The sequence below is a fragment of the Diabrotica virgifera genome, chromosome 7 (genome assembly GCF_917563875.1).
Source record: "Diabrotica virgifera virgifera chromosome 7, PGI_DIABVI_V3a".
In the NCBI taxonomy this organism is placed as follows: Eukaryota; Metazoa; Arthropoda; class Insecta; order Coleoptera; family Chrysomelidae; genus Diabrotica; species Diabrotica virgifera.
This window is the reverse complement of record NC_065449.1, coordinates 108521636-108545044: the sequence shown is the minus strand read 5'-3', so window position 1 is coordinate 108545044 and position 23409 is coordinate 108521636. Positions and strand designations below refer to the sequence as shown.

The window sequence follows — 23409 nt, the reverse complement described above, 5'->3', positions numbered from 1 at the left end:
ATATATATATATATATATATATATATATATATATATATATATATATATATATATATATATTTGTACAAATATTTTCGATACAAATATACAAAAGTGTGACGAAATATTGAGAAATAACAAATAGACTTTTATTTCACATGACCGAATTGCTGAAACTTCAAACCACTATATATATATATATATATATATATATATATATATATATATATATATATATATATATATATATATATATATATATATATATATATATAAGTTCATTCAAAAATATAAGTTTTCAAGTTCAAGGATATTCAATATGGATGAGAGCGGTCTCTCCACAGTTCCAAATAAAACGCCCAAAGTTGTATCCATCGAAGGACAGAAACTAGTTGGAAAGATAGTCTCAGCCGACAGAGGCCAAACTGTAACCGCAGTTTGTTGTATGCCTGCTTCAGGGTCTTACATACCACCAGCAGTTATTTTTCCGAGGAAAAGACGAAAACAAGAACTCATCGATGGTGCACCTCCTGCACCAGAAAATCCAGAGGACGACTGGGTGCAATGTAACTACTGTGGTGAGTGGTGGCATGAAGACTGTTCACCATACGAAGGAGTAGGGGTATTTAAATGCGACCATTGTGTCTAACTATTTTCGATATTTTAATTTTTTAACTGTTTTTAGTGTCAAATTTGCTCATTTTTAATGAAACAAGCTGTAATAAAGAATTATTTTAAATTTGATTTGACTGCGATATTTTACCCCACATTACGCGTATTTTTGCCCCACTAGTGGGGCAAAAGTACGATTTTACAGCTGAATAATGTTTAATTTTTTAAGTGAATAATAATAACATTGAATGATTCCTTTATTACTTAAATGGTGCAATAAGCCAGTAGCTTTTACTAATTGAGTGTATCGGAAAATCAGTATCACTTTTACAACAATTACAATTTATTTAACATTAAATGCGTACTTCTGCCCCACCTGAGTCTAAATGATTTACAAATCAAAGTTGCTTCTCTAGGACTTACTCTCGCCCATTCTAAGTCAAAAGTTATTAAATTCAGCAGAAGAATCAATTCTTTTAACCCTGAAATCACTGTCAACAAGTTTAAGTTACCAGTTGTTGATAATGACAAAACATTAGGGCTGATATTTCATTCAAGATTAACCTGGAAACAACACATTCACGAAACTAAAGGAGCGTGCCTCTGCCTTAAAAGGTTAAATATAATTAAAACACTCTCACATTATCATTGGGGCGCGAAAAAAACTACGCTACTGAAAGTTTACAGATTACTAATCCGTTCCAAGCTTGACTATGGATGTTTCATCTATATGTCTGCATCTAAGTCAAACCTAAATTCGCTAAATACAGTGCACAGCACGGCTATCCGCCTATGTCTTGGAGCATTTCGTTCTAGTCCGGCAGAAAGTCTTTACTGTGAAGCTAATGAACCTCCTCTGTGGCTTAGACGAGAATAACTTATTTTCTCCTATCCTGCTGCAATTTCTTCCAATCCCTCTAATCCAGATTATTCTTTAATTATATCAGCACATTAACCTTATAACAATGCTCCTTTTAATTTAATTATACATCATTTTCCTCATCTTCTACAGCCATTATTAAAAGATATAAATTTGTCTGAAACCAGAACTCCACCATTCTCCAATAATCCCTATTGGATCAACCTACTTCCTCATCATGATATGTCCATCACCAAATTTAACAAGGAAGATGTCAGTTGTAATACCTTAAGAAATCTCTTCCTAGAACTCATAAACAGAAATAAATATAACATAGTTCTTTACACTGACGCGTCGAAGTCTGAAAGTAGAGTTGGATATTCTCTCACCACTCTTCAACAGCCTATCGAATTCTGTAAAATTTCTCCGTGGTGTAGTATTAACACTGGCGAACTACATACTAGCTATCTTGTGTGCTTTCAAACATGCTCAAAAATATCCAAACACACACATAGACATAATATGTACTGATTCACTTTCCTCTATACACTCCATCACTACTATAATCACCAACCATCCTCTTGTCCAAGATATTCATGACATTTATCAGCTTCTTATAAATCAAAATACAAAAGTCACTCTAATATGGGTACCATCCCATATTGGGATTAGTGGTAACGAAAAAGCCGATTGCCTTGCCAAAAAAGCTGCATCATCCATTGACACCATGCTTGATACACTAATCTGCAATGATCTAAAAGCCAGACTGAAGAAGCTCAATCTATCCACCTGGAAAATTCACTGGAATAAAATTACTTCAGCGCTGCATGAAATTAAACCCTCAGTGAACCAATTTACCTGCCCTAGTTTATCTCGGAAAAATATGGCAATCATACGGAGACTGCGTATAGGATATACCCGTGTAACACATGGCTATTTGATGACATCATCTCCACTACCAAAATGTCAACACTGAAATACTACTCTCCGAATCAGACATATATACTTATTGACTGTTCTTTTTATGCCAAAGTACGCCAACAGCTTGGTATCAGTCCTAACTTCAAAGAGGTCCTAAACAGCACAGACCAAATCAACAAGGTTATCAAATTCCTGTTAGAAGAATCAACTGTAAAACAAAATATAACTGTTAACTGTTTTTTTTTTAAGATATTCTTCTTTAGCGGCGATTCGATTGAGGGTAAAATTGTACATAAATCTGCGCGCCCGCGCACACAGACAGTATGTAGTTCCTTAAAGCAGATAAGTCATTAAAAGAATATATTAGTGTTTTTAGTAAATGTATTATTTATTATAAGTCTTGTGTTTTTGGATTTGTGTTTCTCTGTAGTAAAATAATAAAATATTATGTAGGCATAACATTTTTACACGCCGTGTTGTGTAATTATATCCGAAACTTACATGTCAATTGCAATGACCTCGCTAGAGTAGTTGGTAGGGCGTTAGGTCCGAGATTGGAACGACGCGGGTTCAAATCCTGGGCGATTCATTTTTTTTTAATTTTTGGTTGTTTTAATAAATTTTTTTTGAAAGTTGTAGATAAGAAAGTTTGTTTAATTTTTAAATAAAATAAAAATAACCTGTTAAATATATTTAGTTCGTTGAAATTACCTATATAATAGAAGAATATCTTCTTACGTGCGTACAAACTACACATTTTTTTTTTTACTTATGGTAATTGTTAACTATACTATTTGTAATTTATACACTGTGGGCCGAAATAAAGGAGTACATTTTTTAATTGAAAATAACTTTTTGAAGTTATACTTCTTTAGGCGCGATTGAGAGTAAAAATTCATAATACTGCGCGCATGTGCACACAGACAGTATGGCGTTTAGTTGCTAAATCTTTCTAGTTATGTATAAATATATCAGTGCAAGAAAAGGTGTGAAAACAATATATTAGTGTTTTTAGTAAATATATTTATTATAATTTTTGTATCTTTGGAGCTGTCTTCCTCAGGAGTAAGATGAGTATTTTTAAAACACTTTATTGTATATTTATTCACCTTGTCTGTTTGTTACCGTGAATTGTCATTAGGTACGTCCGAACCGATACAGACACAGTCCTCGTACCGTATTTGGTATAGCATTAGGCCAGAGATTGAGAGTCCTCTCTTGAGTTCGAATACAGTGCAATCCTATACTTTTTTTTATTTTTCTTTTTGAATACGTTAAGCATAAAATTAGTTTGGTGTTAAAAAAAAATTAAACAAACTTGGAAAGAAATCCTTTGTAAAAGGTATAAAATTTTTTTATTAAAAATCCTTTAAAAGGGCTACATCACAACAAAACGTTTTCGATTTTTATAAAAAATCATCATCAGTGTTCGATCTAAAAATAAGTATAACCGATTTAATGAATATAAAGTTAGTATTTAAATGTTGACAAAGGTTAGAGCAAGTTGGTTATACTTACAAACTGGATGCTAGCTGAGCCACAAATGAAAATATCTGGGCAAAAACCCTTTACATAAAATATAGATGCCTTAAAAGTGCATACTTCAATAAAAAGGCCTGTGATGGTCACATGGCAAACAGGATAATGCCCTAAGGTAAAGTATACAGGTTTCCCAACACATATTTTTTCTGAAATATGTAGATATTTATTTTCAAGTTTACCTGTAGGTATCTTTAGGTATTTATGTTGTTAGGAAAATATTTATTTTAACCTAATTATTTTAATTTAGTTTATTTTTCTGTTGCATATATATTTATATATAATATGAGAATTTTTAGTTATTTTTGTTTAGTTACAATAAATAATAATTGTTCATTTTCACATTATCTAATTTAACGAGACGATTTTAAAAAAATGAGTATTTTTGGGCGCCATTAAATCTTTTGCACACAGGCGCTAAAACGTGCTGGCGCGGCACTATGTGAAGTTCGACGTAGATTCGGATCTTAGACTATCTATACAATAAAATATTAAACTATTAACAAATTTAAATAATAATTCCTTTTTATTTTAGTATGGAGTCGAAAAAGATGTAACATTTGATCATGGTACTGAAGGTTCTATTGTCGAAGATAACTTTTTCGCAAATATTGCTGTCACGAAAGGCTACAAATTCAACTTCATCCAAGGCGTAATGTGGGAAAAATCACCGTTTAGCCTTAGTGACTGCATAAAACAAAGGACACGTTGGAATCAAGGAGTACATCTACTTTTGGATTCTTCGAAGATCCCACTAAAAAATAAATTTTTGCTATTCTTTTCATATTATGCTGTTTTAACAACTCCTTTTTCAATAGTTTATTATTTACTATCACCACTTTATCCCATACCAATGAGCCCCATTGTAAATCTTTTGAATGCTTTCATACTTGCTGCTTGCTGTTATAGTAATATATTTGGTGCTATTAAATCATTTAGCATAGAAAGATTTGGTACATTTAAAGTCATTTTACTCACAACTATATCTTACATTTTGTTGCCGGTTTTAGGTGTACTTCAGAGTTGCGTGGCCTTACAAAGTTTATTTGGGAAGAAAAATCAATTTTATATAGTCGATAAGAATTTTAAAGAGAAAGCAATGTTGCAAACAGTGTAATACCTTATAAAATAAACAAATAATGTGTACATATTAAAATTATTATCCATCAATCTTACACGATTGTTTAGTGTTTTAGGTTAGGCTAATTTGGGTTAGTACATGAGGTTACACATCTTTTAAAAATATTATTGTTCGAAATACAAAATCCCTTTATCTGCTGTGTATAATCCCCCATCTATACATAAATATTTTTTCTCTAAAATATGTTTACTTATTTGGTGTTATTTTTGATGATATTAGTTGATCAGATACACCAGTTTTACCATAACCTCTTAATGACCAAATCTCTGACAGTTTACAAAAATTATACGGGCGACTACAAACTCCCCCACGCTACCTAGATTTTAATGGATTCAGTTTTATAGTAGGATTAAAAGCGACAAGCGACTACGAACTGCCCCACGCTACCTAGGTACTTAGATAATATTTTTGTGAACATATTTTATATAGTTTTTATTTTATTTTATTGTATTCAAAAAGGAACCCAATTCCCAAAGCATGAGCGAAAATTTTAAATGATTAAATAATAATGAAACTATAACAATATAATCGAATAAAGTTTATTTTTAAATCTACATTAACTTATATACAATAACAAAAACTACAGTTAACAATAACAATGCTTAATTCTAATTAGTCCAGAAAGCCACTGCGCATCCGCTAGGAAAAATATTCTAATTCGGATTCTTTGCACAATCTTACTCAAAAAGGACTCCTTTTAACAAATTTGCATGTTGCCAGGACCAAAAAGTGGTCAAAAATTTTTTAAACGTTTTTTTTTTTGTTTTTTTCCTAAAATTATTTTTTTTGCACGGAAAAAAGTTTTTTTAGGTTTTTTGGATCATTCCAAAGAGAAAAGGTATTTAGTGACTTTTCTCTAAAAATGATAGTTTTTGACATATAAGCGATTAAAAATTGAAAAATTGCGAAATCGGCCATTTTTAACCCTAAAAAACTATGTGAAAAGCTGAAAATTTGAATGTTGCCAAGGTAGGTAGATATTATCTAAACATCGATTGATGAAATCCCGAAGAGTTTTTTGCAATACAATATTTAAAACTCCTTTGTTTTTTAATTGCTAATCAAGCGTGCACGACACTATTTTCCACCGAGAGTATGGTGCAAATGAAAGGAATAAATTCGTTATTTCGTAAACCGGCGACTTTAAGGAAAAATCCCGAAACAGGTCGATTTTTATTTTTAAGTTATGATATTGTGGCATATATGGTATACTAGTGACGTCATCCATCTGGACGTGATGACGTAATCGATGATTTTTTTAATGAGAATAGGGGTCGTGTGCTAGCTCATTTGAAAGGTTCTTCAATTCTCTATTCAGTAATATAAACATTTACATAATTATTTATACAGGGTGTCCAAAAACTTTTTATTAAATTAAATTATTTGACAAAAAAAGAAGTAGAAGGACACCCTGTATAAAAAATTATGTAAATGTACATTACTGGATGGAGAACTGAAGAACCTTTCAAACGAGCTACCACACGACCCCTATTCTCATTTAAAAAAATCATCGATTACGTCATCACGCCCAGACGGATGACGTCACTAGTATACCATATATGCCACAATATCATAACTTAAAAATAAAAATCGACCTGTTTTCGAAATAACGAATTTATTCCTTTAACTTGCACCATACTGTCGGTGGAAAATAGTGTCGCGCACGCTTGATTCGCAATTAAAAAACAAAGGAGTTTTGAATATTGCATTGCAAAAAACTCTTCGGGATTTCATCAATCGATGTTTAAAGAATATCTACCTACCTTGGCAACATTCAAATTTTCAGTTTTTCACATAGTCTTTGAGGGTTAAAAATGGCCGATTTCGCAATTTTTCAATTTTTAATCGCTTATATGTCAAAAACTATCATTTTTAGAAAAAAGTCACTAAAGACCTTTTCTGTTTGGAATGATCCAAAAAACCTAAAAAAACTTTCTTCCATGCAATAAAAATAATTTTAGGAAAAAAACAAAAAAAAAAAACGTTTAAAAAATTTTTGACCACCTTTTGGTGCTGGCAACATGGAAATTTGTTAAAAGGAGTCCTTTTTGAGTAAGATTGTGCAAAAAATCCGCATTAGAATATTTTTCCTAGCGGATGCGCAGTGGCTTTCTGGACTAAATGTCTGATTAGTGATTAAAATAAGTAAGAGTGAACACTATATTTTAGATTTTAAAAGTTAGCTGCATAATAATATGCCATGTATAGTAAACATCTGACAAAAATATTTAGAACAGTATTGAAAAGTTCCATCTACATACAAAGAATCTACATTACACAAAAAGTAAAGATTTTTGAAACAACTCAAGATTGCGGAATTATTTTTCGTACATAATAAAAAGTTTTCACCTGTATTTGTTTTTAAATTTAAGTTTACTAACACTTGTAGAACTTCTTCCTGTGACTTGGGCAATGATGGTGTGGATTTTCGTCTTGCAGCATAGATATTTTTTCGAACGCAAGAAATGTCTTTCGTCGTCAGCGGTAAATTGCTGAAATTTTCCTTCCTCAATTCCTTGTGGACAATCTTTAAAGGTTTTTCACAAATATCTTCTACAGCTTTCCTCTTTGTAGAATAACTAAAAATTTGCCGGTCAACGTGGATATCTGGAGCATGATTATGCTCCACCGATGCTTTTTCGAGAATAATGTAATTTTCATCACCTTCCTTTGTGTACATTTTTGTTGACACCCTTTTTTGATGCATCGCCAACTAACTTTTCCATCTTTGGGGACATGGGCCTTTGAATATTTATATTCAATAATTATTAATAAAAGTTCTCCCCTTTGACTAAACATAGTCGTTGGATTCGCCATTTAAAAGGTAAACACTAACGGACAAAACCGGACACTATACCGTAATACTTGCAACTGAAGTGAATAACTGAAAATATTTATATTCTTACTTTCAACTATAATCAAATTTGGGATTTTCGGTCATTAAGAATTAATCCCCAATTTTATCGGCTATGGGGCAGCAGGTACTTGGGATTAGTGGGCCCAGGTAGTTCGTGGGGCAGTTAAATAACGCCGAATTATACACACATGGAATTATTTGTATAGTATGTAGAAATATGTGTATATAGTATTTTAGTATTTTCCGATGACGTAAAGGTTATTTTATAATCAAATGAGTTTTTCCACGAACTTGCATTACATGAACGTATGAAAATTTGGTTACAAAAAGACGGTGCCTCCATGCACAGTACTGTAAACGTTAGAGTACTCCATGAACATATTATTCAACTCACAAAAAATATTGGCAAAATTATTTTAAAGTCTTCTACTTTAACATGTGTAGGTTTAACTACTTTAAACATACTGATGTGAGTTTTTACTGAATCTCACCCCACCGTGGCAAAAGGGGTTTAATTATTACCTTTTGCCTAATTGGACACACGTAAATATTTTTGGACCATACGCATGTCCCGTCCTTCGATATAAACAAAACACTGAATTATTAGGAGAACTGGTTCTAAGATTTAATTTGGTATGGTTTTAAAGTTAATAATTAACACGATATGAAGGGTTGTGTACACGAGAAATAATCGTGATAAGCGACAAAAACATTTATTAAAAACAACGAGTTTGACAAATAAGCGTCTTAACGATAAATTGTCTTAGTAGCGAAAGAGAGAGAAAAGAGTCTTTATTATACACATTAAGTACCGACTTAAAATTTAGCGTGCGAGGGAGTTATTGCGAGCGAGAGAACAACAGAGAAACGAACTAGTCACATTGGACCCTGAGAAAGGACTGCCGAAATTCTATTCAAATCACTGCAATATTATCTTAGTTTAAACTATTCTGACTAAAAGAGGCCACACACATGTTACTCTTCTTTGGCAAAGCGACCTGCCTATCCCGAAAACGATAAAAATGCAACCATGTGTCTATTTTATAAAACACACAACGCTAACACTCAAGTGTTCAGAGAATTAAATCTTTTAAACACAATACAGATCTGTTCCAACAGATTTACATAAATGCGAATTACTGCAACTGTTGTTTTCACAACACATACATACAGTTGAGTCCGGGAATCTTTACGCGTGCGTCATTATGTATAGCATACGAATTAAGTCGATGATAAGTCGGAAACTGAAATTTACTAAACACAACATCAAGTCACTTACTGTCACTTGCTGCTGCGTTTAGTAACTTTCAATTTCCGATTTATCATCGACTTATTTCGTATACTTTAAATAATGATGACGCACGGGTAAAGATTCCCGGACTCAACTTGTAAACATATAATTATTAACATATTTTTTTGAAGTTATACTTCTTTAGACAAGAGGGTGAATTTTTACATTCCCTGGCGCATGCGCACACCGACAGTATGATATTAGTCGGTACATATTTTAAGTTATGTAGCACAAATAAGGTGTGCGTGAAAAGAATATATTATTAGTGTTTTTAGTAAATATATTTATTAAAATAATAAACTTAAAGATAAAACCCATAACTAAAGTAAAATTCATGGTGACGTTTCAATTATTACTTTAATCATCGTCAGAATAATAAGTTAATAATTTTAAAGGAACAAACAATAATTAATGAAAACGTAAAAAATGACATTGTCAATCATTGGGTTTAGTCAATAATTTCAAACACGCCATGTCTTGTTGCGTGTTTAAGGGTGGCTTCAAAAGAAATATGGATAATGCCTCCTTGATGCTGAGTTCCGTTGGAGAACTTGCATTATCAATGATTGAGAAGTCCTTACGACTAATAGGGTGGTCAGAATCAGTCATATGTTGGAATACCGCTGAATTTGGAACTGTTCTTGATCGTCTTCCTAAGTGAGGAGTGACACCTAAGTGTTCGCAACATCTGACAATAAAGTGACGTCGAGTCTTCCCGACGTACGTAGCTGCACAGCTACTACATTTGAATTGGTATATAATGTTAGATGCGAGATCACTAGGAATCATGTCTTTCACATGGAAACGAGATCCTATCCTTTCCAAAGTCGTGAAAGCAAATCTTAATTCTATAGAGGGAAATGCTTTTTTAATTGTTCTACGGACGTTGCGTCGGATTTGTAAGCTGTGGTAACCAGTATATGGAAGTTTGATATAGATCTTTTCTTTGATTTCTTCTACTTTGCTGTTTGGTTGGAATTTGTTATTGAAAAAACGTCTGATGTATCTTTCTAAGAAGTTCAATGAAAAACCATTTTTACTTAAGATCACCTTTATGTTTTCTAAGTCTTCATGTAGGAATTGTCAGGTTGAACAGATAGTGAAAGCGCGGTGAAGAAGTATATTGATTAAACTTGTTTTGTATTTGTTGGGAATAAATATGAAATTTACTTAGTGAAATTGAAGTCAATAGAAATCTGCCCTTCTTAGGAATTAACATCTTCAGATCACCTTCAGGTTTTTCCACTTCAATATACAGAAAACCAACCTTCACCGGCCTGTATATAAACGCAGATAGCTTCATTCCCAACAAATACAAAACAAGTTTAATCAATATACTTCTTCACCGTGCTTTCACTATCTGTTCAACCTGGCAATTCCTACATGAAGAGTTAGAAAACATAAAGGTGATCTTAAGTAAAAATGGTTTTTCGTTGAACTTCTTAGAAAGATACATCAGACGTTTTTTCAATAACAAATTCCAACCAAACAGCAAAGTAGAAGAAATCAAAGAAAATATCTATATCAAACTTCCATATACTGGTTACCACAGCTTACAAATCCGACTCAACATCCGTAGAACGATTAAAAAAGCATTTCCCTCTATAGAATTAAGAATTTCTTTCACGACTTTGGAAAGGATAGGATCTCGTTTCCATGTGAAAGACATGATTCCTAGTGATCTCGCATCTAACATTATATACCAATTCAAATGTAGTAGCTGTGCAGCTACGTACGTCGGGAAGACTCGACGTCACTTTAATGTCAGATGTTGCGAACACTTAGGTGTCACTCCTCACTTAGGAAGACGATCAAGAACAGTTCCAAATTCAGCGGTATTCCAACATATAACTGATTCTGATCACCCTATTAGTCGTAAGGACTTCTCAATCATTGATCATGCAAGTTCTCCAACGGAACTCAGCATCAGGAACAAGACATGGCATGTTTGAAATTATTGACTTAAATCAATGATTGTCAATGTCATTTTTTACGTTTTCATTAATTATTGTTTGTTCCTTTAAAATTATTTTAAAGCATCCGCTCAAGAAACTTATTATTCTGACGATGATTAAAGTAATAATGGAAACGTCACCATGAATTTTAATTTAGTTATGGGTTTTATCTTTAAGTTTATTATTTTTATCAAGGTTAATGGTGTGTCCTTATCTACAAATATATTTATTATAATTTTTATGTCTGTGGATTTGTCTTCCTCCTAATAAGTATTATTGAAAATGTTTATTTTCAATTAATGTACCTGTCACCGTGATTGTAATTATGTCCGAGAAATGATCGAGTGAATACCAAAAGGTGGTAGCTGATCTGCAGAGCATTCGCCTAGGGATTGAGAGTTCCCCTTTTCAAAAAAAAACTGTTTAAAGTAGATAGGTATATTGATTTCGTTGAAATCATAATATGAGGTTAGATTATATATTATAATAAAAGTATAACTTCTTACGTGCGTACAAAGTACACACACATTCTTTTTTTGAAGTTATACTTCTTTAGGCACGAGGGTGAATTTTTACATTCCCGGGCGCATGCGCACACCGACAGTATGGTATTAGTCGCTGAATCTTTTAAGTTATGTAGCGCAAATAAGATGTGCGTGAAAAGAATGTATTTATTATTAATGTTTTTAGTAAATATATTTATTATAATTTTTATGTCTGTGGATTTGTCTTCCTCCTAATAAGTATTATTGAAAATGCTTATATTCAATTAATGTATCTGTCACTGTGATTGTAATTATGTCCGAGAAATGATTGACTAAATACAAAAACGGTGGTTGTTGATCGGTAGAGCATTCGCTTAGGGATCCAGAGGTCCCCTGTTCAAATCCGGACAAGGTCATATCCTTTTTTTTAATTTTTGGTATTTTTTTGTTCTTTCTAAAATTAGTTTAATATTTAAATACAATACAAAAAACTGTTTAAAGTAGATAGGTATTTATATTGATTTCGTTGAAATCGTAATATGAAGATAGATTATATTATAATAGAAGTATAACTTCTTACGTGCGTACAAAGTACACACACATTATTTTTTATGTAAATTTGTGTGATACATTTGTGAAAAACCAGATAAAACTAGTGGTTGACTGACCACGCAACAACGCGACGGCGAGCAAGCAGCGGAGTACGTCAAAATATTTTGCGACCTTGCCGGCGTTTAAGTAATTTACCTATAACTCGGTAAACGAAACAAAATAAAGTAGTGATTTGTACTTGAGTTAAAACTTGGGTACTTAGGACATGTGATGAGAGGGCAAAAATACTCATTATTACTACTTATTATGCAAGGCAAAATCCGAGGAAGGCGAAATGTGGGAAGACGAAGAACATCCTGGCTTAAGAATTTACGGGAATGGTTGGAATGCAGTAGTGCAGAGCTATTTAGAGCGGCAGTCAACAGGGTCCGCATTGCCATGATGATTTCCAACCTTCGATAGAAGGTTGAACTTAAAGAAGAAGAAGTGATTTGTAGTCCTGATAGCCAATAGAGATCCGACGGGACGACTGGTCTTTTGACGCTTTCGCGGGACTGCAGGAACAACAGGAAATATATCGAGCGGATAATAAAAATGGAGAGAGACAGTAACGATACGGATAACATCGAAACAAGAAGCCAGAGGGGTGAACGTGGAAAAAACCAAACGGAAAATAAAATGGACCTAGCGCTAAAAATGTTAGAAAATCTGGCTCAGAGTGTGACAAAAATAACTACAGATGTCCAAGAAATAAAAGATGAGAAGAAACAGTACAGACAAGAGCTTAAAAAACTAAGAGAAGAAAACGAAAATATAAAAAGAGGAAGTAAGGAATTGAAACAGAAAATGGACGAAATGGAGGAGAGGATAGATAAAATAGAAAAAGAAGCAGAAGAAATATTGACTTCAACAACAGAGTAGAGAAACTAGAAAACGAAAAAATTAAAAACAATCTGGTAATAACTGGTTTTGATCTAGATTCGGACGATAAGAATATCCTAAAATATGGAGTGACCCAATTCTTCCAACACGAGCTGAAAATAGAGGTCAAAATTAATAAAATAAGAAAAATAGGGCCTCAAAAGGGTATTGTAGAAATGGAAAACTTTGAAGAAAATTTAAAAGTTCTAAAAAACAAATATAGATTGAAAGGAATTAGAGATCAACCAATATATATTGACAGTGAACTAAATAAGAGTGATAGGGAAATCCAGATGAAAATTAGACAAGAAGCAAATAATTTTAAATCTACAGAAAAACGAGTAAAGATAGCATACAGGAAACTGATTGTAGACGATACAGTATGGAAGTGGAGTCAGAAAGATCATAAACATGTGAAAATGGTGGAAGACAAGACAGCGATGAACGTGGATCCAAAAAACTAGCAAAAAAACAATAAACCTCAGACAAAGGAAATGAACTTGGCAAAGAATAAGGACATTATTGAATTTGATGACGACTACAACAAAATTATAATTAAAGATGAAATAACAACCAAAAAACAGGGACAAAAAAATAAAAAACATAAAAGAAACAAAAAAATATACTAGAAATAGCTACATGGAATATTAAGACGTTAATAAGGACAGGAAAGATGAAAGAAGCAGCAAGAGAGTTAAAAAGATACATAATAGACATCGCAGCGATACAAGAAATAAGATGGAAAAAAAGCAGGAGAAATAATAAAGGAAGAATATATATTTATGTACAGTGGAGATGACAAACAAGGAAGGAATGGAGTAGGGTTTTATATAAATAAAAAACTGACAAACAACATAATAAAGTTCAATCCGATAGACGGGAGGATGGCCACACTGAGACTAAAGATGGAAAAACATTATATAACATTAATAAATATATATGCTCCAACTGAAACATCCGATCCGACAGAAAAAGGTGAATTCTATGAAAACTTAAATAAAGCATGCGACGATATACCAAAAAAAGACATGCTACTAATACTGGGAGACGCAAACGCACAACTAGGGAAAGAAGGATATCTAAAAGACCTAATCGGAAATGTAAAAGGAACGATACACGAAAAAACCAATGAAAATGGTCACAGAATCTTTCAACTCGCAGCAATCCTAAACATGACCTTCCTATCGACAAAATTTGAGCATCCAAGAAAACATAAGACAACCTGGAGACACCCGTCTAGTAGTGAAAATCAAATCGACCACGTCCTAGTAACCAAAGACTTAGTACAAAAAACATTGGAGACACGATCTTACAGAGGGGCAAATGCGGACAGGAACCACTTCCTGGTAATAATAAAAATGAGCGCTCTCAAATGGGAAAAAAGATAACAATCTAAAACAAACTCTAATAAATGGAACCTAGGAGCATTAGAAGAGACTGAAACAAGAGAAAAATTCGAACAACAGATGAATGAAAAAATATCCAACCTCAATAGTCAACCCACAAATATAAACGAAAGATGGCAAGAAATAAAAAGCAAAATAAATGAAACAACAAACGAAGTAATAGGAAAGAAAAAAACAATAAAAAGAAATAAAGACTGGTACGATCAAGACTGCGAAACAGCCAGAACTGTAAAAAACTCAGCCAGAATAACATGGATCAACAACCCGTCAGACAAAATAGAGAAGAATACAAAATAGCGAGAAACAAAGCCAACGCAACAAATAAAAAGAAGAAAAATGACTGGTTAAATGAAAAGCTGGAGGATATTGAAAAAGACAGCAAATATCATAAAACAACACCATTTTACAAAAAAGTCAGAGAAACAAAAAATAACGCCAGCATTAAAACAGGAGAATTAAAAAACCAAAAAGGAGAAACCGTGTTTGAAGACAACCAGATCAGCAAAATATGGGAATAATATTATGAAAAAATGCTATACACTACAGAGGAAGCACACCGCGATGAAGAAGTAAGACAAATAATACAAGGTAATGACGAAGTAGAAATTCCCACAGAAGAAGAAGTACTTACTAAAAGAAATTAAAAACCTCCGAAACGGAAAAGCAGCAGGAGAAGATGAAATAGCAGTGGAATTATTAAAATACGGAGAAAGAGAATTACATAAAGAAATAAACCAGCTAATACAACAAATATGGACACAAAACAGAACACCAGATGAGTGGAATAGAGGTATAATAGTACCTATATATAAAAAAGGAGATCGGGAGGAGTGCGAGAATTACAGAGCAATAACTTTATTGAACACCGCATATAAAATTCTAGCAAACATCATAAATATGAGACTTAAAGTATGCGCTGAACGAATATTAGGAGAATACCAAAACGGGTTCAGACCGGTAAGATCGACAATTAACTCCATACATACACAAATAATCCAAAAATCGAGAGAATACAACAGAGAAATACACCTAATATTCATAGATTTCAAAAGCGCCTTTGACACAATTAATCAAGGAGCAAGAGAATCTTGGAATCCCAGAAAAATTAAGACATATGCTAACAGTGAGTTCAAGAACACCACCGCAAAGATCAGCTTCAACGGAACAACTTCTAATGAAATCAATATAAACAACGGCGTCAAACAAGGTGACTATCTCACCGACACTATTTAACCTAATGTTGGAAGTAATAAAAAGGAGGACAAATTTTGCAAACAAAAACATTATTACAGATCAACTTCAACTAGTAGCATATGCAGACGATCTAGTGATAATAGCGAAGATGAAGATGACACTTATAAAAGCCGTTGAAAAGTTAGATAAGGAAGCGAGAAGAATAGGGCTACAGATAAACCAGCACAAAACAAAATACATGACGCTAGGGAAGGACGACACAACAAATCAGACATATCTAATAACACAAAACCATAAATTTGAAAGTGTATCCACTTTTAGCTACCTGGGAGCAACAATAGGGAAAACTGGAAAAGAGAGAACAGACGAAAGAATTCTGAAAGGCAAAAAAGAATAAGAAAGGAATACAAACCTGCTGAGAAGCAAGACCCTGAGCAAGAGAACTTGTTGTAAGACCTGTTGTTACATATGGGATGGAAACTGTAACATCCTGTCCATAACAAGACCAGGGCATTAAGCAACACCACACTGCTGGGAGAAACGAGAGGAGGAATTCCTCGAATATCCCTTAGGATATTCAAAAGAAAAACGTCCACCGTTCCATCCATCAGAATGGTGCTCTGCCCGACTGCTCAGCCCTGGGTTCGTTCCCTGTTCATTCTTCCTTCACACCCATCCCAGAAAGGTACAGGAAATAAAAAGTCTACCTAATTATTTTAAATACACTATTTATTCAAATATAAAAAAAATTAACAAAAATCATTTTATTGTATACAGACAACCAAGTTAATTTTCTGAGCCTGTGACCGAGACCCTGCTGGTTATCGGTATAAAAGTTATAAAGATAAAAAATGTACTCAGCTTTAAGTCTTCCCGTCACAGTTCCTAAAGGAGGTCCCAATCCCTGCAAAATTTGTCGTCGCCGGCAGTTATGGGAAGTCTAGGGCTACCTTGTTGGGCTGTCTTGTCTCTGTAGGGCTGTCTTTTCTAATTCATTCTTCTGATGCATCAGGATACGGTTTTAAGCCAGTTCCGATCTCCAAGGTAGTGTGTTTTCTTCTCCAGGTAGTGCTTGACTAAAGTCTTTTTCCGGAGGTAGGGGCTAGAAAAATTCAAACAAGGATCAGTTTTCTCCCAAAAGAAAACCCCGATCAGAAATAAAGCTTAGTATTGAAAGAAACACGATCTCAGTAAAATCTCTGCACGGCGTGGTATTATTAAAAATAAAAAGAAACGGAAAGAATTCTATCAATAACATATTATAACTATGTACAACAAATAAAGTAATATACTATAATATACCAGAGAAAAAGAAATAAAATTAGAAAAGTTTTTAAAGCTTATTTCAAGGAAGAAAGTAGGTATCTGCTGCGCAAAAAAAATTAGTAAAAAAACTGAGGCTAAAACTAGATAATCAAACTTACCCACTGTTTAACGGCCCACACACAAACACGATAATGTATGCCAATATTGTGCCTGATTTACGTGGCAATGGCAAAAGAGCAAGTACAAATTTGTATCGGATTAAATACCTTCGAAGAGATGTACTAATTGATTTGACGATAGTAGGGTCGCTTGTAGAAATGTATAGTCCGAGGGACAAATACCAAGCGGAGCTTGGTGTAGCGTTCAATCGGCTGATTGAACCGTTACAAAACAACAACGATTAACAAGAAAGAAGAAGATAGTCTTCTGAAATTTAAAAGAAAAATAATGAGAACAATACTAGGCCACAATGTAACAAGACAGGGAGAAATACGAATGAAAGCACATGCCGAAATTGAAGAAAAATTAAAGAGAGAAAACATAGTCAGATACATAAAATCGCTTCGCTTAGAATGGATAGGACATATACAGAGACGCCCACAATCAGATATGTTGAGAAGGATAACTAACTGGATACCACTATGGCCCAGGCGTAGAGGAAGGCCCAGAAGAAGATGGCTGGATGATGTAGAAGAAGACATAAGAGCAATGAATGTGAAAGACTGGAAAGTTCAGTGCAAGGACAGGAAGAAATGGAAAAAAGTCACGAGAACAGCAAAGACACACAGCAAGTTATAAAATGACAGGACTAATCCACCTCACCCAAGAATAGAATTTTAAACGCCATGGCGTTAGCTATAATCCCTAGGGATTGCGATGCTTAATGAATTAATGAAATTTGTGTGTTTCGGCTGCAATGGCCATTGACACAAACAATATTGGTTATACATATACACATAGTTTTAAAAGTTATGCATCACCCCTAGTATTCACAATGTTTACGCTTTTATAAATCCGTACCTTTATCACATATTTAATGGCCTTTTTATAAAAAATATACCATTTTTGGTTTTTTATTTTATTTTATTACCCATTTAATTGACCTGGTTTTGCCAAGGTGTAAATATTTGAAAAAATTATTCTGGTGAAATTTTTGAAAACGTGATCAAAAATGAATCGTACTTTAGTTTCTGAGTTGCACGGTATAAGAATTATCGATTTAGTTGAAGAAGGCCATTCACAGCGGTTCGTGGCGGAAAAAGTGGGTGTTTCTTAGAGTGATGTCTCACGGATATGGAATAGGTTCCTGGAGACAAACTCGATACGGAATAGAGCTTGGTCTGGTAGACCCCGAGTTACCAATGATCGACAGAATAGATATAGCAGAATTTCCATCTGTAGAAATTCTTCTATATATGTACCAGTCCTCCAAAGAGAATTCAGGCATGCTACAGTAGTCAGAGTATCGTTGGCTACAATAAGAAGAAGAATATTAGACTCAGGTTTGAGGAGTCGTCGACTAATAAGAGTTCCTCAGCTACAATCTAGACATGTTTTGGACTGCCTCCAGTGGGCTTAAGAATACATAGAGCTCCCCCAAGTGTTTTGGAATTTTGTGCTTTTTTCAGACGAGACCAGAATCTGTTTAAATAGTTATAACCGGCGAATTCGTATGTGGCTAGTTGTACAGCTTTCGTTGGCTCTCGGCACACAAAAATTTGCCGGTTATCATTATTTAAACAGATTCTGATCTCGTCTGAAAAAAGCACAAAATTCCAAAACAGTTGGGGGAGCTCTATGTGTTCTTGAGCCCACTGGAGGCGGTCCAAAACATGTCTAGGTTGTAGCTGAGGAACTCTTATTGGTCGACGACTCCTCAAACCTAAGTCTAAAATTTTTCTTCTTATTGTAGCCAACGATACTCTGACTCATGTAGCATGCCTGAATTCTCTTTGGAGGGCTGGTACAGACATAGAAGAATTTTTACGGATGGAAATTCTGATATATCTATTCTGTCGATCATTGGTAACTCGGGGTCTACCAGACCGAGCTCTATTCCGTATCAAGTTTGTCTCCAGAAACCTATTTCTTAACCGTGAGACATCACTCTGAGAAACACCCACTCATTCCTCCACGAATCGCTGTGAATGGCCTTCTTCAACTCAATCAAAAATTCTTATACGGTCCAACTCAGAAATTAAAGTACCATTCATTTTTAATCGCGTTTTCAAAAATTTCACCAAAATAAATTTTTCAAATGTTTACACCTTGGCAAAGCCAGGTCAATTAAATGGGTAATCAAATAAAATAAAAAACCAAAAATGGTATATTTTTATAAAAAAAGACCCATTTAATATGTGATAAAGATACAGATTTATAAAATCGTAAACATCGTGAATACGAGGGGTGATGCATAACTTTTGAAACTATGTGTATTTATATATTATTAGTCCACGAACCGAAGCTTTTCACCTCGCAATTTTTACAGAATGGATCGATTTGCTTGATTATTAGTCCAGGTCGGATCTGTTTTGAGATGGACGTTGAGAGGTGACTCAATTTTTTTTGCAGAAATTGCTTGAAAATAAATTAAATAATAATATTTGAGTTATCCTCCCTCTCAAAAAGGTCCGGAACATTGTTTAAATAATCAAAATGTCAAGAATTGAAGGAAAAATTCGATTTTTTTCTTCGTTTTTTGATTATAACTTTAACAGTATTCATTTCCGAGAAACGTTGTACTGACATAAAAGTTGCGTAATTCAATTTACTACAACATAAAATTGGTTCAAAATTTAAAAAATGGTCACCTTAGTTGAAAAATAGCAATAATTGCGAAAAAACCATACAAAAACAAGTATTCGCATTTTACATTTTTCAACCATTTATGCTACACTTAGGACCTTCATATTTCACCCAGAAAAACTTTATGATACAGTAAAACAATACTGTAAGTTTTATTAAGATCGGTTGAATAGATTTTGCAAAATAAATTTTGCAATACAGCTTTCGCAAAAAATATTCATTTATTCAAAATGTTTCAGGACTGAAAATAAAGCAGATAGCAAGTTGAATTTTTTTTTGCTTATAGAAGTGTACTGAACCTTTCATTTGCAATTATCAAAATTAAAATCGATTAATTACCACGGCGTCAGAAAATTTTTGAAATAAACAATAATTTTTGGTGCTACGCGCAGGACAGCGGTGTTCGATTCACACAGGTTGATTTCCACCAAAATTTGTTCCAATCTTTATCTAATATATTATTTTCTTACTCTATATTTTGTTTTATTTTAATTTTTTATTTCCACAAAAATCAAACTGATTTTATTATTGTTTGTGAAATATTGTTTAAACAATTGCATATGTTTAAAAATAATAAACTTTTATTATTTAAATTAAAATATATGAACAAAGAAAGTTTTTGCTAATAAGTGTTTTTTCAAAGGATAGAGTATGTGTTATTATTTTGCAATAAACAAATTTATTTATTTATATCGAAATGCCATAAAAATTAAAATTTATCAATCATTATCAAAGGTCATTGGAATGCCCAATCAGAGCAACCTATCCGCTGTCTTGCGCGTAGCACCAATAATTAATGTTTATTTAAAAAAATTCCTGACGCCGTGGTGTTAAGCGATTTTAATTTTGCGAAATTGCAAATGACAGGTACAGTACACTTCTATATGCAAAAAAATTTTCAACTTGCTATCTGCTTTATTTTCAGTCCTGTAACATTTTGAAAAAATGAGTTTTTTTTACGAAAGCTGGATTGCAAAATTTATTTTGCAAAATTTATCGAACCGATCTTAATGAAATTTACAATATTGTTTTACTGAATCATAAAATTTTTCAGGGTGAAATATGAAGGTCCTAAGTGTAGCATAAATGGTTGAAAAACGTAAAATGCGAATACTTGTTTTTGTATGTTTTTTGCACAATTTTTGCTATTTTTCAACAAGGGTGACTATTTCCTAAATTTTTAACCAATTCTTTATTGTATGAAACTTAATTACGCAACTTTTATCTCAGTACAAATTTTCGCGGAAATGAATACTTTTAAAGTTATAATCAAAAAACCAAGAAAAAAATCGAAGTTTTCCTTAATTTTTTGACATTTTGATTATTTAAACAATGTTCCGGACCTTTTTGAGAGGGAGGATAACTCAAATATTATTATTTGATTTATTTTCAAGCAATTTCTCCAAAAAAATTTGAGTCACCTCTCAACGTCCAAATGTACTAATATTTTTACAGATGTGCCCTGGTCTATATTTCATTAATAGGAGATTCTAACCAATATAAAGCTACAGAAACAAAAATTAAACTGATAATTTTTGATAATTTCACGTCGTCAAGTATATTACGTCAGATGCCCTTCGTTGGTATGCAAAAATACATTCAGTGACATTAATGACAATTAAAAATTATAAAAGTGATGACTTTCAACCGTCAAATATTTATAACAAGTGTGTGTTTAATTGTACTAATTTGTACTTACATAATAAATAAAGTACAATACAATTTTGGTTTTGAACAGTTTTATTCATGAAATAATCGCAACAAATTGCACTCGTTCTCTAAAATTAATATAGAATTTTAGAGCTCTTGTGCAATGTCTACTGAAAATTTGAGATTAAGTAGTGGATAGTCCAAGGATCAAAATATATATGTCAAAAGGCGCTTTTACCATGGGGGTGGTTTGTCAAAAAAGTTGATAAAAACGTTCATTTTAAGCAAAAAAATTTTTATAAATTTTTTTGATAAAATTGGTAGTTTTCGATTTATTCGCTGTCGAAAGTATTAGTTTTATATCGAAAAAATCAATGTTTTATTGATATTATACTCATTTATGATTCACACAATTTTTGCCATCGAAAAAAGTTTTTCAAACCAAGTTCTTGGGTATTAAATAACGTACAATTTCATATTTAAACATTTTTTCGTATCTCTGATGCTAGTCTTTCTGTCCTAAGGAAAATGCCATTTTTACCAAAGTACAAAAATTCGTTAGTCGCTTTTAAATAAAAACTAATCATTCTAAGAAACTAAATCTATTAATAATACATAATACAATCCAAGCTGTATAATCCAATCATTATAAGGCAATTGATGGAAAAATACAGGAGTAAAGAAACAAACGCTCATATGGTATTCATTGATCTTGAGAAAGCATATGATAGAGTTCCTCGAGAGATTCTGTGGTGGGCACTCAATAAGAAAGGAGTCCCTGGTGAATATGTAAAGATTGTGAGGGATATGTATGAGGGAGTAACGACTAGTGTTAGGACAGGTGTGGGAGAGACTGATAAATTTCATGTGAAAGTAGGATTGCACCAAGGTTCTGTGCTTAGTCCGTATTTATTCTCATTAGTTGTGGACCAGATAACAACGAAACTACAGGGTAACATTCCATGGTGCTTAATGTATGCTGATGATGTCGTGTTAGTAGGAAATAGTGAGAGAGACCTAGAACAAAAACTGGAACAGTGGAGACAAGCTCTGGAGGAAAAAGGTTTAAAACTTAGTAGGACAAAAACAGAGTATTTGGAATGTTCATTTAAAGATGGAGCTACTACAAATAAAATGGTATCTTTGGATGGTGAAATGATTGTGAAAAGCAATAGTTTTAAGTACCTAGGATCGGTATTACAGAGTAATGGAGAAATAGATGGAGATGCATGCAGTAGAATTAGGGCTGGATGGATGAAGTGGAAAGAAGCGAGTGGTGTGTTGTGTGACAGAAAAATTCCAATGAAGCTGAAGGGAAAATTCTATAAAACAGCCATAAGACCGGCTATGATGTACGGAACTGAATGTTGGGCAGTGAAAAAGAAAGAGGAACAACGAATGCATGTGGCGGAAATGAGAATGCTTAGATGGATGAGTGGAGTGACAAAGAAGGATAAAATTAGAAATGAGTATATTAGGGGAAGTCTAGGTGTGGCACCAATTGATGCCAAAATGAGAGAGCATAGGTTAAGATGGTTTGGTCATGTTCAACGTCGAGACGTTAATCACCCAATACGAAGAATAGCTGAAGTGCAGATTCCTGGAAGGAGTAGGAGAGGAAGACCAAAGGAGACCTGGGGGGAGGCGATAAGGCAGGACATGTTGGTAAAGGGGATTAACATTGATATGACCCAAGACAGAATTGTGTGGAGAAATGCAATTAGGGAAGCCGACCCCGCATAGGGATAAGGCAAAGAGAATGATGATGAATACAATCCAAGCTGTGGGTGAAAAAAAGGCGATTTCAGGATATAATTCAGGAATTTTAAAACCTACCAGGAGAATGGTAAATTTCCAGAGTGCCTAAAGACGGCCATCATTATTCCTCTTCATAAGGGTGGTGAAAAATCTAATGCCTGCAATTATAGACCTATTGCATTAATACCGGTACTCTCTAAAATTATTGAGAGACTCAT

The 23409-nt window shown here is 33.3% G+C and overlaps 1 protein-coding gene across 1 annotated transcript in view; it reads left to right on the top strand.

The window, feature by feature from the left end:
- The window catches only part of LOC126888324 (beta-1,4-mannosyltransferase egh-like), a 113680-nt gene extending 108595 nt beyond the window's left edge, over positions 1 to 5085 (top strand). Inside the window, exon 4 of the mRNA XM_050656459.1 lies at positions 4446 to 5085. Coding sequence (XP_050512416.1) covers positions 4446 to 5027 — 582 coding nt within the window. The 3' untranslated portion in view covers positions 5028 to 5085. The remainder of the gene's footprint in view (positions 1 to 4445) is intronic.
- Positions 5086 to 23409: the final 18324 nt, after the last annotated feature.